The sequence below is a fragment of the Elephas maximus genome, chromosome 8 (genome assembly GCF_024166365.1).
Source record: "Elephas maximus indicus isolate mEleMax1 chromosome 8, mEleMax1 primary haplotype, whole genome shotgun sequence".
NCBI classification, from domain to species: domain Eukaryota; kingdom Metazoa; phylum Chordata; class Mammalia; order Proboscidea; family Elephantidae; genus Elephas; species Elephas maximus.
The window spans coordinates 98,587,108-98,605,936 of record NC_064826.1 but is presented as its reverse complement, the minus strand read 5'-3'; the positions used below and the strand labels follow the sequence as shown (position 1 = coordinate 98,605,936).

At 43.3% G+C, this 18,829-nt stretch overlaps 1 protein-coding gene across 8 annotated transcripts in view; it reads left to right on the top strand.

The window, feature by feature from the left end:
• ELMO1 (engulfment and cell motility 1) overlaps positions 1-17,544 on the top strand; it is a 635,207-nt gene extending 617,663 nt beyond the window's left edge. For all 8 annotated transcript variants that reach the window (XM_049894506.1, XM_049894502.1, XM_049894503.1 and 5 more), the window contains 2 exons: positions 8,887-8,964; positions 16,163-17,544. In XM_049894506.1, the coding sequence (XP_049750463.1) occupies positions 8,887-8,964; positions 16,163-16,363 (279 nt within the window). In that variant the 3' untranslated portion in view covers positions 16,364-17,544. The remainder of the gene's footprint in view (positions 1-8,886; positions 8,965-16,162) is intronic.
• The last annotated feature ends 1,285 nt before the right edge of the window (positions 17,545-18,829 follow it).

Genomic DNA, 18,829 nt, shown 5'->3' with positions numbered 1-18,829 from the left:
GTACAGCAGGGCAGGTCCAGCTGGAGGAGAGGCACTGGGATGGGTTGTTTGTGGCATGTACCAGGGCCGACAGGTTAGGCCAGGAATCAGTGCTGGGCAGATTCCAGTAGACTGTACCTATGCTGCTCGGGGGTGTTATATTCAGTGCACAGTGGAGGTAAGCAGGAAAGAGGGGGGAGGTTGTAATGTGTGGAGCTAATAGGAGTATGGGAAAGAGGAGAGAGAAACAGGAGCCAAAAACAAACAAGCAAAGAAAGAAAAAAAAAAGAAGAATGCTAAGGGAGCTTGCAGTTGCAGGGAGAGATGAGAAACTGAGAAATGAAGAAAAGGAAAAAGAAAGAAGAAAAATAACTAGATAGATATTTGGAAAATAAAAGCCCCCAGGAGTCTCAAAGTCCCACCGGTAGGGCTGCCAAGATCGGGGATGTGGCTCCCAGGCTGCATAGTATAGCCTGGCTAGAGCGGGTATAGATGTCACTAGGCAGCTGCACAGATTGGGAGAGTGGTTCCTAAGCCGTGCAATGCAGCCCAGCTAGAAGGGTCTCCCAAGCTGCAAAAAGAAAAACAAACGAAACAAAACAAAGCAAAACAAGGGGGAAAAAAAAATCCCCAGGGATCCCACCAGATCCCTGCATGCAGTTGTGTGCCAGGGGAGTGGTTCCCCAGTCAAGCATGGCTCCACAGCCTTTCAAGAAGAAGCAAAGATGGCACATGGAGCCAGGCATTCCGGAGAAAGGAGGGGGAGGTGGTAGGAGGCGTAGAAGAAACCAAAAGAGTCAGAAAGAACCAGCACCAGCTCAGGGGCCTGGCCAGTGTGGGCAGGGTGAATCCAAGCATTCTGAAGCCAAAGCAGTTGCCTCCTGGCCAAGAGACTGAGGCTGGTGGGAAGCAGAGGTGGCTACAGAGGGAGGGAGAAGGGGAGGGTTAGGAAAGTGTATATTGCTCATTACCGGGTGCTCTGTCTCCTGCTGGGAACTTCGTGAAGCTGCTGTCCCATACTCCCTGTCTGCCAATCTCTGACGTGGGTGGGTCAAATCCAAGTGGCACAGACACTGCACTTCCTGGGCAGCTAAGCAACTGCAGCCAGCCAGGAAGCTGGGAGGCAGAGCAGCGGGGAGAGAATAGGGGGTAGGAAAGTGTGTATCGCTCATTACCGGGTGCTCTGTCTCCTGCTGGGAGCTCCCTGACGCTGCTTTCCCGTGCTCCCTGTCTGCCAATCCCCAACAGGAGTCCAAGATGGTGGATCCAGGCTGCATTAGCTGATGGGGCCCTCTGCATGTATCTCTCCTCACCCTCTGTCCTCCCTCAGTTTCTTAGTCCAGTCAGTGCTTGGCTGAGTTCCTCATCTCTTTACTTGACACTTCAGGTTCCAGGAATGATGTTTGTCTCTGTTTTACTTAGTTTTTCAGGTCTTTGCTGTGGAGGGATGGCATGGTGCTTCTGTCTATGGCACCGTATTGGCCGGAAGTAGACTTAGATTAATTTTAAATGTATATTGTAAACTCTAAGGCAACCACTAAAAAATTTTTTCAAGAGGTATAATTGATATGCTAAGAGAGGAAATAAAATGGAATCGTGTAAAATGCTCAAAAGAGGAGGAGGCAGAAAGGGGGGGCGGGAAACAAAGAACAAATGCAGCACATAGAAAAGAGTTACAAACATGGTAGAGATTAACACAGCTATATAAATAATTACTTTGAATGTGAATGCTCTAAATACACCATTTAAAGGCCAGAGATTGTCAGAGTGGATAAGTAAATTTCAAACCAAACCAAATCCATTGTCATCAAATTGATTCCAACTCATGGTGATCCTATGTGTGTAGGGTAGAACTGCACTCCATAAGGCTTTCAATGACTGACTTTTCGAAAGAAGAACACCAGGCGTTTCTTCTGAGATACCTCTGGGTAGGTTCAAACTACCAGCCTCTCAGTTAGTAGTTGAGTGTTAACCGTTTGCACCACTCAGGGACTCTTTGGAAAAGTAAATAACAGCCAACTATACATTGTCTATAGGAAACCCACATTAAATACAAAGACTCAGATAGGTTAAAAATAAAGGGATGGGGAAAGATATACCATAATAACAGTAATCGAAAGAAAGCTGGAGTAGCTGTATTAACTGCAGAGAAAGCAGAAAATTCAGAACAAAGGAAATATTTAGGAATATTTAGGGGTAAATTCTCTAGAAAGACATAATAATCCTAAACAAGCATGTACCTAACAAGAGATCAAAATACATGAAGCAAAAACTGATAGAACTGAAAAGAGAAACAGACAAATCCATTATTATGTTGGAGAATTCAGCACCCCTCTGCCAGTAATCAACAGATCAAGCAAGCAGAAAATCAGTAAGGACTTTGATGACCTGAACAGTACCATCAATCAATTTGAACTAATTGACACCTATAGAATAATCCATCCAATAACAGTAGAATGTGCATTTTTCTCAAGCTGATGTGGAACATTAACCAAGATAGGCCACACTGTGGGCCATTAAATTCTCCTTTATAAATGCAAAAGAATAGCAATTATACAAAGTATATTGTTAGACCACATTGGAATTAAACTAGAAATCAATAACAGAAAAGTTCCACAATATTTAGAAATTAAACAGCACACTTCTAAATAAACCGTGGTTCAAAGAAGTCTCAGAGAAATTGGAAAATATTTTGAACCAAACCAAAATGGAAACACGATTTATCAAAATGTGTAAGATGCAATGAAAGCAGTGCTTAGAGGGAAATTTATAGCATTGAATGTATAAGAAAACAAAAAAAGATCTAAAATCAGTAAGTCAAGTTTCCACTATAGGAAACTAGAGAAAGCAGAGTAGTTTCAGCCTACAGACAGCAAAGGAAAAAAAAAAATAATTAAAAATAGAGTAGAATCAACAAAATTGAAAACAACAAAAAAAAGAAAAATTAATGAAATCAACAGGTGGTTCTTTGAAAAGGTCAATAAAATCAATAAACTTCTAGCCAGGCTAACCAAGAAAAAGAAGACACAAATTACCAGTGTCAAAACAGGTGTGGAGATCATGACCTCATTGAAACGTGTGTGATATGTGTGGGTGAATTTGACCTTTCTGTATGAGAGGCCTCTTCCCTTCCTGTAAAGGAGACCAACAAACTGAGAAAATGAGTAGATTAATGTTTCACAACTTTTTGTTGTTGTTGTTGTCATGGCATTCATAGAAAATTGGATGGATGGATGGACGGACGGACGGACGGACGGATGGATGATGAATTTCTGAGACTTAAAAAGCATTGTCAAGGGTAGATGGAAATTCAATGGGAAGAATTTTTTTTTTAATGATTAAGGATTCTAAATTCAAGCTCTGTAATTTATAAAATAAATTTGATTTGTGGCTGTGTTTTATAAAGTGGGCGTTCATGGTGCTTGTCTCATGTACTCACCAAAGGAAAGATCTGCCCGGATCCTACTGACTGAGTTAGGAGGATATTTGGTATTAAGAGAAGCTTCCATCTTACTGTGTGCCAGAATCCAACTGACATTTTTCCAGTGTGACTTTTAAGGCCAAAATAAGAAGCAGACTATACTAGAAGCTGGTGTCCTAATATCAGCTTGAAAAACTTGGTCTTAGTCCAAAAGCCCTTTTTTCAGATTCACTGCATTCATCATTCATTCATTCAGTAAATGCACTGAGCAGTCTCCTTGTACCAGGCCTGTGCCAAGTGCTTAGGAATCTGAAGATAAGTACAACCTGGCCCCTGGCCCTGGGGTGTCCGGTAAGGAAGACTTATGCATAAACAGATAACTAACATTCGGTGTTGTCTATGTCCCAGTAAGTTTGAACATGGAGGAGGAGAGTCTGGGAGAGTTGAAAAAGAGTTGACCTGGGCTTCGAAAAAGAGTAGACCAGGCAGAAGCAGGGGGAAGACATTCCAGGAGGAGAGAGGGATAGCATGTGAAAAGGCACCAGGGACTTCGACATATGAAGGAGCCTGCTCTGATTGGGAAACGCTGAATGCAAAGTATAGCATTGTTGGGGACAGAGAAAAGAAAATGGGGTGGAAAATTATAGGCCAATAATGCCGTTAAAATAGATTGGGGCCAGAAAGTTATGGCCGACTGAAGAAGGCAAAACCAAACAAAACCTGTTGCTGCCGTGTCAATTCTGACTTATAGTGACCCTGTAGGACAGACTAGAAGTGCTGTATAGGGTTTCCAAGGCTGTAAACTTTATGGAAGCAGCCTGCCACATCTTTCTCCGGCAGAGCAGCTGGTGGGTTAGAAGCACCATCCTTCCAGCTAGCAGCTGAGCACTTAACCGCTGTGCCACCAGGGCTCCTCTTAGCACACACACATGCCAAATTATGTTCTGTTGCCTTTAGTCAAAATGTTTTGCCCACCAGATAACCTGGATAGATTGCGGAGCCAGAGAGAGGAACCCCATGAGAGTGAGAAATAGCTTGATGGTTGACAATGTCAGGTGAGAAATTCTAGGCAAAATGGCCAAATGAGGCAGGTTATATCAAAACAATATAAGGAATGGCAGTCAATACTGTATACCGAAAGTATGTTGTATCAAACTTGACTCTTGTGTTCAGTTAATTCATCAGTAGGCTCACAGAAGATGGCAGTCCCCAAATGAAGGCGACATTCACATCCAGAATTTCTCTGAGCACCCCCTGACCCAGCCTGTCTGCTCACTGGTCCCAGATCCAAAGAGTTGAGTATGAAGGCCAGAGGCCAGAGGGCAGTCTACCCCTGCCTTCCTCCACACAGTGAGGTGGCAGGTGTGAGTCAATGGAACAGAGCATGAGGCAAGCTGCTTCTGGATATGATTTTTCACTGAATTAAATCCAGAGGGAACAAAAGGCCATCAGTAGTAATTAGCAAAGCTCTGGAGCCTTGGGAGTCTGAGTGACTGTTTTGTGTGACAAGAAGCCCCTGCAGAGGACACTGCCCCAGATCCATGAAGCTTACTCTGCCATCACCTGGCACCTCTCTTCCTCACGGACAGTGTGGACAGGTGGCAGCTTCTGGAGTGTTAGCCTGAGTGGTGCCATAACCCCTGGCTCCACAGCCTCCCTGCCCGAAGTGCTGAAGAGCTGACCTTCACACAGGACTCAACGACAGCAAGGCAGAGACATCCGTAAATCTCATTATAAGTGCTAGCGCCTTTTAACGCAGGCGTACGGTGCAGAGAACTAATTCCTCCCACCCCCTCCCACCCAGTCTTGTTGAAATTAAAGTGTGGATCGACATTCTCACGAATTTCCCATTTCCTGCCTGTGTTTATCAGAAATCTAGGTCGTGACAATTCCGACCACTCAAGTCGTGAGTGGTGTATGCCATAGAAGGGCAAAGCCAAGTTTCACGCCCCGCACTTCACCTTCCTCCCTTCTCCCGCTGCCCTGCAGGAGAGAAAATGTTACCATGATAACCACGTTGATGCTCTGGTCTCAAGTGACATCACCACCTAGTCAAGAGGATGCGCCTGGGCTCTGGTGGTGTTCATACCGGCTCTCATTAGGAAGAGGATAATTAGCCATGTGATTTTCCTAAACAAAGCAGCAATTGTAGTCAGCTCGGGAAGTCCTTCATGAATTTCACCTTTTCCTTTTTGGTATTTCCATGTGTGGCCAAGTAGAACTGTACATAGGCTTTTCAATAGCTGATTTTTCAGAAGCAGATCGCCAAGCCTTTCTTTATTGGCACCTCTGGGTAAACTCAAAACTCCAAGCTTTCAGTCAGTAGCCGAGCTCGTTATCCATTTGCTGTAATATACTGACTGGTTATTGAAAAGACAAGCCAGTCCTCTCCTTTTTCTCCTTGCCTCCTAAAACAGTCTTCCCAAGCCTAAAGACAATTTTCCTAAGGAGAGATACTGAAATTAGTAAAGAAATCATTATGTATATCAACCTTGCTAATCTAAGAGCAAGTTTTATGAATTTATATCATTAGAGCATAACTTTTTATTGAAAAAAATGTTTACAGTTTTTGGAAAGAAGAAAATAGTCATTTATTATCCTAGCACCATAACATAATGAATTCCATTTCCCATATTCGCCTCCATTATTCATCATTGTGGTTAGTAGGTATATAGTGGTTTTACACACAGCTTTTTTTCACTGAAGATCATATCTTCGTAATTATCATACTGAATGGCTGGCTGAATGTGATTCTCTGGGTTGCTAATTTGTGATTTCTTTAATGCTTTACCCAAAGGAAGGAGGACATTTAGCTAGTTTCTTATAAATTGTGTTCTTATGGATAATAACATATAGCTTTAGCATTCTTTGAAATAGTTTTTTAGCAGTAATGTCCAGGAATGGGATCCCTGGTTCTTGATATGTATTGCCTTACTAATTTTTCAAAGGGGTGATACCAGTTTATGGTGCCACTGGCAGGCCCATGATGATCCCTAGGTAGTGCAAATGGTTTGTGCTTGGCTACTAACTGGAAGCTTGGTGGTTCAAATCCACCCAGTGGTACTGCAGAAGAAAGGCCTAGCAATCTATAAGATTACAACCACAGAAAACCCTATGGAGTACAGTTCTGCTCTGAAATACATGGGGTCACCCTGAGCCAGGATCAACTCTACAGCAATGGATTTTAGCAGGGCCATGACTATTTCGATTATAAATTAGAAGACTCAAGATAGATGACTATAGACACAGATGCCAAACTTAATGGAAAAGTCGTGGGTGGGTGTGTGTGTGTGTGTGTGTGTGTGGGGGTGGGTGGGTGTGTGTGTGTGTGTGTGTTGTTGGTGTGCTCCCTGTTTTTACATTAGCCATCTTCACTGGGCAAGGCCTGAATGAAGGCTCGAGGAAGAAAAAGAATGGAAAACGATGAGGGGTATTTTTGCAGCAGAACTCCGGCTCCATGACTCAGCATTCTTGCCTGCCTTGTTTCTACTTCTGGCAGGGCAGGGAGACCAGGAGTGTGAGATGGTGGTAGATGGAGCCTCAGAACAAGAGCTGCTCCCTCTTAATGAGAGGACAGCTGGAGGCGAGCCAGAGAGAGGAACCCCATGAGAGCCAGAAATAGCTTGATGGTTGACAATGTCGGGTGAGACATCCAGCTAACGCTGGGCCTCCCGAGTTCACTTTGGAAGAATTCTTTAACCTATCTGAAATTCTGAAATCTGGCAGCATTGACATCGTCTTTTTGCCTCCTGTCCTCTTTCTGGGGCATTCTTGCTGTGAATCACTGGCCAAAGCCAATACCTCTGACAGATACTAAGGAAGAGAATGTTGTGGGGAGATCTGCCTCCCTGACAGAATGCTTCGTGGGCGGTTACTGAGCACTCCTCCCCTGATCACAGCAGGAGGAGAGGACTGGACATCAGTGGTACCTAATTAAGGCATAGAGAAGGAAGATAGGCTAGAATATGTATGTTACAATGATGTAGCACACTGAGGCAAATACACTTGGACCTTCTCTTCCAAATTTTGGAACCAAATGGGTGATGAGAGGAGTCCCTGGGTGGCACAAACTGTTAAGTACTCAGCTACTAACCCAAAGATTGGTGGTTCAGACTCACCCAGAGGTGCCTCAGAACAAAAGCCTGGCAATTTGCTTCCAAAAGGCCATAGCCTTAAAAACCCTATGGAGCATAGTTCTACTGTGTAACACATGGCGTCACCATGAATCAGAATCAACTGGATTGGCCTTTTTTTTAAGGGTGTTGAGCTGTACCAATGGCTCTCATTGTCCGAAGGTTGTTCTCTGCTGACTGCTCAGATGAGTAGAATGATCATTGTACCCAGTAGTGACACAGCACATACAGAAGGAGAGGTGTATTTTAATGTACAGATTAGAGATGATGCTGAGTGTCTTGGCTAAGGTCACCCTGCTACAATGAACTAGAAATGTCACTTAGTCCTTTGGGCCTGGTACATAGTCTGCTGTCAGTGAATGAATCCAGGAATTCGGAGGTCAAGTCTATGCTTCTTTATTGTACCCTGCGGCTTCTATAGGATAAAATCTAGGTTTTGTGCAGCCTTTGCTCTATAGCTGGTCAAAGACCCAAGACAAACGAACCTCATGCACAGCTACTACCTGTCTATAACGGAGGCTTGCGTGTTGCTATGATGCTGAACAGGATGCAGTGGAGCGTCTGGACTAAGTGGGACTAGGAAGAAGGACCTGGCAATCTACCTAAAGATAATGGGTTCACCCAGAAGCCTCATTACCGTCCATGTAGCTTCTATGTTTTAGAAAGTTTACATCCCTGGGGTTATCTGTTTTATCTGTCTGTTTTGCTGTTGAGTCAGCCCCCAACTCCAACTCAGGGCAACCTCATTTACAGTGGAACAGAATGCTGGATCGGGTCATTTTGATCCATGGAATTTCAGCTGGCTGATTTTCAGAAGTAGATCACCAGGCCTCTCTCCTTAGTCCATCTTAGATTCTCCACTGAATCCTGTTCAGCATCATAGCAACAGGCAAGCCTCCACTGACATAGGCCTCCCACATGGAAGGTGAGAATTCTACCACTAAGCCACCTACAACCTCTGACTGGGAAGGGCTTTACTGTTTTTTCATGGTCTCCCTGGAAGGCAGATGCTGAAGAGAGGAGAGTGGCACAGCTTTGGAGCTATGAGGCCTTGGAGAGCTCATGCAACCTTGCTCACCCTTTTTCCATAAAAGGGGAATGATAATACGTGCTACACAGGCTGTCATGAGAATTAAAAGAGATGGTTCATGCAGAGTACTTCCCTTGAATGGAGAGAAGCAATCGTGTTGTAACCCTTAAAAGGCATGGCCCTCCCTCCATTCAGCCTCATTGCTGCTCCTCTTCTCTGTACATAGAGTGGTCCTGCTCCATGTTCAGTCTCCAGCCATTTGTACCTGCAAAACAAATGTGCTGATTTTCCCTAAATGTGCTATTTTCCCTAATCTCTTGTAGGAGGTGCTTGAACTTGCTTTCTCCATCTTGTATGACTCAAACTGCCAGCTGAACTTCATCGCTCCTGACAAGCATGAGGTAAGGGTCTCAGTGGGGTTAATTGATGAAAGAAAGTTACATTTTCTCTAGAAAAATAAGCAGAAAGAAAAAAATTTTCATTTAAAAAAAAGACTGCCAAGAACACAAAAGACATAAGGTAATTATGAGTCCAAGAGACAGAAAGAGCCACATAAACCAGAGACTACATCAGCCTGAGACAGGAAGAACTAGATGGTACCCTGCTACAACCGATAACTGCCCTGACAGGGAACACAGCAGAGAACCCCTGAGGACGCAGGAGAGCAGTGGGATGCAGACCTCAAATTCTCATAAAAAGACAAGACTTAATAGTCTGACTGAGACTAGAAGGACCCTGGAGGTCATGGCCCTCAGACCTTCTGTTAGCCCAAGACAGGAACCATTCCCAAAGCCAACTCTTCAGACAGGGATTAGACTGGACAATGGGTTGGAGACTGGACTATTTTATGGGATAGAAAATGGGACTGGCGAAGAGTGAGCTTCCTTGGATCAAGTAGACACATGAGACTGTGGGCAGCTCCTGTCTGGAGGGGAGATAAAAAGGCAGAGGGGGTCAGAAACTGGCTGAACGGACACAAAAATAGAGGGTGGAGGGAAGGAGTGTGCTGTCTCATTGGGGAGAGAGGAACTGGGAGTATATAGCAAGGTGTATATACATTTTTGTATGAGAGACTGACTTGATTTGTAAACTTTCATGTAAAGCACAATAAAAATTAAAAAAAAAAAAAAAGGCTGCCTGAGAAAATCGTGAACAAAGAAAGGTACATCTTGTTGATTTGAAATAGCATAGAAACTTCTTGGCAAACTGCCAATTGTAAGAGGTTCAAGGTCCAACTAGCTTGGCTGATAGTTCATGGGGAAGAAAAAGGGTGAGTTGGGGAGACAACAAATGCCTCAAACTCAACAAGGGCATAAATGCTAACCCTGAAGAAGCAATACCCGTTACAGCTTTGGTTTTCATTGAATATTAAACTATTCTTTATTCTTTAAAACATCTGATGATGTAGGTTTGCTACCAAGTTTCTTTAAGCTGTTTTGAGAGGTTCAGGGCTGCCTGTTGGAATTTTATTTTTGAGATGCTTTTATTCATTTTTGACATCTTGTTATATGTATAATTTGTTTCTGCTTCTTGAGGCACACTGTCAGCTATATTTAAAATATTTAGCATAAAATCTAGGAAAATACATTTGTAAGATAAAGTAGCAGTTACGGTTGATTGAACTTTTTTTCTTGTAAACGAGAACCCAATATCGTGCTTGCAAGTTTTATTTTTAGATGATGCCGTTCAGATTTTTGTCTTGTATGTGGTTGCATAAACAGGTTTTAGAAAGGAAGGGGGCATTTTAATAGAATCTAACTTCTGTTCACCATTTCCCCCTAGGAGACTTAGCTCATTTAGAAGTTATTCAGTATCTGGTTTTCACTGGTTTGAAGCTTTTGAATAAAATTGTACTTCCCAAAGAGAGAAGAAAGATAAAACACAAATCCTGCATTTAGAATGGTGCTTAAGAATAATTCTGTCTTAACTTGACATTTAGTTTGCAGAAGGGATAAGACTTTGTCTTCATCTTTCTGAAAATAGATACAGTGACCTACTGTTTCTGTTTCTAAATAAAATTGTGGTTGTACACAGGTCACCATGTTGAAGATGTATAGAGCTGTATGGAAAACTATTTAAAACAGTAGAGCCGTGCATGCTATTTTAGTCTATGCGAGGCTGCTTTCCCCTGGCGTACATTAATTCCAGATAAGGAGAAATGCTTTGAGATTGCCAAGTTTTTATTCATATCTGCTACTTCCAGTAGATATAGTGAGGAGAAAAATGCCTTACAATTATAAACACATTTAATTTCTTCATACCACTTTCATATCTAAACCAAAAAAACCAAACCCAGTGCCATTGAGTCAATTCCGACTCATAGCGAGCCTATAGGACAAAGCAGAACTGCCCCATAGAGTTTCCAAGGAGCTGTATTGCCATTTTATTGTCAAAATTACTCCATAAAAGAGAAAGTTTTATTACAGATATCCTCATTTATAAATGAGGAGAGAGAAGCCTCCCAAAATTGAATACCTCAACAATCCAAACCAAACCCATTGCCGTCAAGTCGATTCTGACTCCTAGCGCACTATAGGACTGAGTAGAGCTGCCCCATAGGGTTTCCAAGAAGCAGATGGTGGCTTCAAACTGCTGATCTTTTGGTTAACAAGGGCAGCTTGCCATTGCTCTTAACCACTTCACCACCAGGGCTCCGATTCTGTGCCAAGCACCATTAAATGCTTTATATATATGATCCCCACTTATATATAACCCTAAAAGAAACAAACTCACATTAAACTCATTTATAAAAGAGGGAAATGAGGCACAGAGAGGTTAAGGAACTTGCCCAGGGTCACACAGTGATTAAGTAATGAGCTGGGGTTTAAACACATAACTACAATGTCATTACCACACCTAAGATCTTAATGTCTTAATATTACTGTATACAGTTCATTTTCAGATTTCTTACATTGTCTCATTTGTGTGTTGTGCCTGTTTATTTTTTATTTTACAGTTTGTTCAAATCAAAATACAAGTAAGGTCAATACATTGCAATTGATTGGCAGGTTTCTTAAGGTTTTTTTTTTTTTTTAATCTACATGTTCCTCTTTTCTCTTTCTCTTGTGTATTTTCTCTCTTGGCAATTTATTTACCAAAGAAACCAGGTCATTTGTTCTGTAACATTGCCCATAGTCTATATTTTGTGATTATAACTCTATGTATTAGTTTGTCATTGTTGCTATAAGGAATTACCCCAGATTAAGCAGTTTAAAATAACAGTATTATCTTACAGTTCAAGAGGTGAGAAGTCTGAAGCGGGTCTCACTGAGCTAAAATCGGGGTATTGGCAGTTCTGCGTTCCTTTTTGGAGGCTCTAGGAAAGAATCAATTTCTTTGCCTTTTCCAACTTCTAAAGGCCCGCCACATTCCTTGGCTCATGGCCTCCTTCCATCTCCAAGGCCAGCAATGTTAGCCAGGGACGGGTTATCCAATAAGCAAGGTATGCACAGGCTTACTTGTGTTTACTTACTCATCTGTGGTGCACATCAATTGGTGAAAACCAGGTGAAATTGTACAGTACAGATTAGTAAGTAAACACATGTAAACCCATACATTCCTTGCTTACTTGTTAATCCGCTCCTGTGTTAGGCTAAGTCCTCCCACACCATATCACTCTGCCCTCCTCCTCTGTAGTCAGGTTTCTTTCTGCCTCTCAGTTCTCTAACTCTGACTCCTCTTCTTCCACTTTTAAGGACCCTGTGATTACACTGGGCCCACCTGGACAATCCAGGCTAATCTCTCTAGTTTAAGGTCAGCTGATAAACAACCTTCCTTCCACCTGCAGCCTTAATTCCCCTTAGCCATGTAACCTGGCCTATTCACAGGTTCCAGGGATTAGGACATGGACATCTTTTGGTGGGGCGGGGGAGGGGGGTCATTATCCTGCCTCCACACCCTGTAATATCATGTTCCCTGGCCCCCTGTATTTCCTATAATTTGGTAGTGAGAAGCTTGATCAGATTCAGGATCAAATTTTTTTTTTTTTTTTTTTTAGCGATATTTGCATCTTTTTAGCAAGTATTTAGTACTTCCATGGTGTCTGCTTGTCTCTCTTTTTAGAATGTCAGCAGCCATAGATGATTATTACCTAGGTCCTTTGGCTCCTTTGGTACATTAAACCAAAAAAAATAAAAAGCCGTTGCAGTCAAGTCGATTCTGACTCATAGCACCCTATAGGACAGAATAGAACTCCCCATAGGGTTTCCAAGGAGGGGCTGTTAGAGGATGCTAAATGATGATACCCTAATGCTATCATTCCTTCTCCATTTATTAGCAGGATACTTACATAAAGACAAACTTGCCTCATCAACTATTTGATTACCTTAAAGTTAAGCAGTTTATGTAGGATTAAAAAAAAAGCCCAAACCCATTGTTGTCAAGTCATAGCAACCCTATAAGACAGAGTAGAACTGTGCTGAGGAGGGGCTGGTGAATTTGAACTGCTGACCTTTCAGTTAGCAGCTGAGCTCTTCACCACTGTGCCACCAGCACAGTTTTTAAAATAATGATCATCTTCCAAAGGAAACCAATAAGGCTTTTTTGGTGTGTGAGTCACATTATAAAGTCATGGATTTAAACATATCTGTGTTTCAATCAGAAACCCCGGTGGCATAGTGGTTAAGTGCTATGGCTGCTAACCAAGAGGTCAGCAGTTCAAATCCACCAGGCGCTCCTTGGAAACTCTATCAGGCGGTTCTACTCTGTCCTATAGGGTCGCTATGAGTTGGAATCCACTCAACGGCAGTGGGTTTGTTTTTTGTTTGTTTGTTTTTTTGGCGTTTCGGTCTGTTGCTGTTATCGTTGTTATTGTCTCAGTTATCCTATCTGGCACAAGTGGGAACAGGTTGGCTTCTGAGTCCTATTGCCATGATCTCAGTGTCTTTAGTAGCTTTTCTGGCCTTCTGCTATGACAAGATGTTCCAAGCTCATCATACGCATTTGCTGCCTTTGATCTGTGGAGGCTTGGTTACTTTAGTTTTTGTTAGCTGAGGTTGAGTCAGCCCCCTACTCATGGTGACCCCATGCATAGCGGATGAAATGCTACCAGTCGGGCACCAGCCTCAGGATCAGTTGCCGATCGTACAGTGTTTTCTTGTGAACCGTAGGGTTTTCATTGGCTGATTTTAGTAGGAAATGGTATTTAGTGGCCACATCTGGGCACTAAATATGCTTATTACTACTTGGTTGGTCATTGTTTTTAGGTCTTTTGGTGGATAAAAGTAGAAGTTACGATTTTTTTAAAGCTAAAATACATCATGAATTTATACTAGTACTTTCAATTCTGATTCAGCACTACAGGGTTTTTATTTACTGGTCAATGTACTTTTTAACAGTTTCCTGTGCCTGCTGCTTCTTAAAAGAAAAGCACCATAGAAATGTTTCTGTGGGTTAGTCTGTCCTGGAAGCTCGCCAAGGCTAGAAGGGCCGCGTGCAAAGAGCAGTAATCGCTAATACTGAGGGATTTACGATGAAACAATGTCAGAGCTGGAAGGGGCCTTAAATGGCAGAGTTCATGGCTCCCATACCTGGATGTGCATCAGAATTAGATGAGGAACTTTCTAAATAAATTTCCTCACCCACAGCCTTCAACATCAGAATCTCTAGGGTAGGACTTAGGGTAGGAGATGGATGTTTAGATGTCTTCAGAAGCTGGCTAAGGTATTTATAATAACACTAATCTTCCCTTAACACTACTTTGGTGTTTAGATGGTTTAAAACATTTGGCTGAAACCACATAGCCAAGGTAGATCCTAAGCCTTACAGTTCAATGCCGCACTACCAAGGCATCCCCCTCCCCTCAAAAAAACCATTGCCATCAAGTCAACTGTGACTCACAGCAACCCTATACGACAGAGTAGAACAGTCCCATAGGGTGCCCAAGGCTGTAAATTTTACAGAAGAAGACCGCCACATCTTTCTCTTGCAGAGGAGCTGGTGGGTTCAAACTGCTGAACTTTTTGGTTAGCAGCCAAGGACTTAACCACTGCACTACCAGGGCTCCTACTACCCAGGCAGGGGTCTCCTAATATCACCCATTTTTCACGCTGTCAGCTTAAAAAGTAGTGTTTCTAATGTGCATCATGGAAGAGTTCCATCACATTGCTATGACTTAAGGTTTATATAGTGCTTGCAACTTTTTCGTTCCTTTTTATTGAGACCTGCTATTGTGTTCTGGAACATGGCCCAGGTAATCACGGTGCAAAGGACAGGCTAAGCAGGGTCTGGAATTGCATCTTGACCTGCTGAGGATAGGAGAGGGGGGCAATCTAGAGAGCATGCTAGAAGGAAGACCACTCCAAAAATTCAGTTGCCATTGAGTCAATTCCAGCTCCTGGCAACCCCATGTATTTCAGAGTAGAACTGTGTTCCATAGGATTTTCAATGGCTGATTTTTCAGAAGTAGATCACCAGGCCTTTCTTCTGAGGTGCCTCTGAGTAGACTCAAACCTCCAACATTTCTGTTATCAGCCACCACAATAACCATTTGTACAACCCAGGAACTCCTAAAAGGAAGACCATCCTGACAGAAAGAACAGAGTTGCTATCATAAAGGTCCTCTATAGGGTTAGGGGCATCCCAACAAGTGAGCAGAGCACAGCATCCAGAAAGCATGCAGTTTTCTGAGATGCTGCCAGCAGAGGGTAGCTCTTTTACCAGGTATCATGGCTCTGTTACCAGATCAAGGCAGGACTCCAGCTTCTGAAGGGAAGCTGACAAGAGCAAGGACGATCCTCAGAAAAAAAGGCACAGTTCCTCCCTCAAGGAATTCATAATCTCCTGGAGAGACAAACTCTGAGTTGGGTACTCAGGGCCTTCCAAAACAGGTGATATCGCTGGGGTCCAGGCCCCAGAGACCTTGTAGAGAGAAACCCTGGGAGCAGGAAACCCAAGAGGAAGAGGTCCCAAGAAAAGCAACCAACCCACCTCCTAATAGCTTCGTCCAATAAGTGTAGCCATCTTGACTGCCAGATATTGGACATCAAAAGGCTATTTCTCAGCCCTTTTTGCTGAGAATTTCAATGGTGGAGCTACAAGGATGGGGCTGTCATCATGCATGCTGAGAATCAGATAGGAGAGCAGAGATTAACTCCCTACCTGGAGCCATGACTGAAATCAGAAAAGAGGAAGCTTAACTTGATGTTGAGTACAGGAACGTTGGGATGCATTCCACCAGTACCTTAAAGTCGTAGACTCGCTGGTGGGATGTTAGAAACATCTGAAGGGTGAGAGCCCAGAAGAACTTGATGGATGACATTGCACAGTCATGGAGAACTCAGGTCCTCCTGCTGGCACTTAGGGAGGCATTCCCTGCAGAGAGGAGCACAGACAATGGAGTCAGATCACCTGGGTTTAAATCCCACCCACTCCATATACTACCAAGCTATTTAGCTTCTCTATGCCTCAGTTTCCCTATCTGTGAAACAGATGTGTCAAAACTGTCAACTTTATAGAATTATTGTGAAGACTAAATGATGATGTACACAAAGCACATCACACAAAGGCTAGCCCATGCTGCATATTCAATTAGTGTTAGCTGTGTTCGCTACTTTTACCACTGCTGTCAGTAATTGTCATTGCTATCTCCTCTCCCACCAGTACTGTATCTGGACAGATGGGCTAAATGCACTGCTGGGGAAAGACATGATGAGCGACCTGACCCGGAATGACTTGGACACCCTGCTCAGCATGGAAATCAAGCTCCGCCTCCTGGACCTTGAAAACATTCAGATCCCCGACGCCCCACCCCCAATCCCCAAGGAGCCCAGCAACTATGACTTCGTCTATGACTGTAACTGAAGTGGCCGGGCCAGAAGTGCCCCCTCCAAAACTGGAAAATCTAGCTAGCTAACGGGAGAGAGGAATGAAAACACGCCCACGCCTTGGGATTCTCTTTGGGGAGAGGGAAGCTGTGGGTCAACACTTTCTTTGGCCTCACCTCTAACCCCAGCAATTTTTTCCCCTACCTGGAGCGTCGCTCCCTTTGCTGATTCTGTTTCTAGACTCCATTGCTTTAGGTCACTTCCCATGGCTGCGGTCCACGGGTGGGAAAAGAGCAAAACCCACCACCAATAAGAGAGCCAAAGGGCCCTTCCATCCTCATCCCCCGAAAGCAGTTGTGTTCTCCCTCCCTGGAATAGGAAAGCCAGCAGCAACAGACTGCCTGAGGCTTGACCACCAGACCTAGAGAGTGCTTCCAGGCCTGTCCCAAAGAAGACGGCCTGGCTACTTGAGAAGACCAGACACCACCTCCTCCTTCCCCTTCTCTCTCCAGTCAGTTCACACAGCCAGTTTCATCTGAACTGAGATCTGCTTTCAAATCGCCCACTGCCACCCTCCCCACCTTTGCCTCGTCCTGTTCCTCTTTGGTCTCATCATAGTCTTCATCATAGTCCTCTCCAGCATTCGGTCCTCAAACATACAGTCCACAGATTCCATACCCACTCGAGACTGTACTGTGACCACACCCAACCTTCCCTCCTTGCTACCTAGTCTTGGGTCTCCTCTCCCTGCCCCAGCCCAGACTTGCCTTCTTCATTTCTGCGCCTCCTCACAGTCCCTTAGCTGAAAGCACAAATGATGAAATCAGTAATCATGTTCCATCTCTAATATACTAAACCTAAATGCCTCTGTGATGGGCTGTTGCTATCAAGGGGTTGGTGTGACCTTCTCCTGGGGGGTCCTGCCGCAACACAGGTCCACAGGATGGGCAAGCTGTCAAACATCCACGTTTACATCATTGTAATTATTACAGGTATTTACAATCTGCAATGGTTTGGGGTTGTATTTTTTTTTTTTTTTGCTTTGTTTTTGTACAAAAGAGTCTAACATTTTTTGCCAAACAGATATATATTTAATGAAAAGAAGAGATACATAAATGTGCATACTTTCCAGTTTTTTTTTAATTATTTTAATCCCAAGCATCTTCCCTAGAATAACATTCCCTTAAACATGCTGTGGAATAAAATTAATTGTGATGAGTTCGGAGCTGGTGTTTTGGTTGGATAACATGCTGTCGTTATTAGTTGCCGTCAAGTCACCTCTGACTCGTACTGAGCTTACGTATAGGAGCCCGAAACATTGCCTGGTCCTGCTCCATCCTCACAATCATTCATATGTTTGAGCCCATTGTTACACCCACCATGTCAATCCATCTCCTGGAGGGTTTCCCTCTATTTTGCTGACCTTCCACATTACCAAACCTGATGACCTTTTCTAGCAATTGCTCTTTCCTGATGACATGTTCAGAGTAAGCAAGACGAAGTCTCTCCATCCTCACTTCTAAGGGGCATTCTGGCTGTACTTTCTCCAAGACTGATTTGTTCATTCTTCTGCCAGCCCATGATATATTCAATATTCTTTGCCAGTACCACAACTGAAGTGTGTCAACTCTCCTTTGATCTTCCTTTTTTTGCTGTCCAGCTTTCCCATGCACATGAGGCAGCCGAAAAGACCATGGCTTGGGTCAGGCACACCTTAATCATCAAAGCGACAGCTTTGCATTTTTCTTGCTATTCACTCATCAGCATGACGTGGGAGCCTGTTATAAATGCAGAATCTTAAGTCACCTGAGACTGAATCACATGACTCGTGTGCATATTAAAAGTCTGAAAAGCCCCGAACTAGGATGCTCTTGACCATTGCTAGGTCACTGTAGGCTTAGAGCATAACTAAAAAATGTTAGTTCTAAGAAGACCATCTCTCTCATCAAGAAAATCATTATGTGAAAATATGATGTATTCATGTTACTCTGTTGTCTCCTGACCATGACTTTCTCTCTTATTTTGTTCCTCCTTATCGTTATGTAATTAATAGAACTGGTCAAATTATAAATATTTCACTACTTTAGGGAGTGCACTTAGCAATGAAAAAGAATGCAAACCCACAGGCCTGAAATAAATGAAGCCAGAGTGAAATAAATCTAATTATGGGTTAATAAAATGTGGGTCAGAGCCCAGCAATGGGTTCTTTTTTAGGTCATTTTCAATGGAGGCATCATCTGGGTCATAAACTCCAGGGGCTGGAAGGGATGTCAGAAAGGTCCAGGCGCGCAGAATCAGGCATGGGCAGCACAAACCACTCTATGCATGCAGCATAAGTTTTAGATGCATTCAGGTCACTGATCTTTACTGTCATCAAGATGTGCAATTATAGATTTACCCAGGTTCAGATGACATGGTCCAGAGCTCTCATATAAATGGCAGGAAAAAATGAATCCTTTATAATCCATAGTAACTCACGAGTTGTTATTCTTGCCATCAGAGC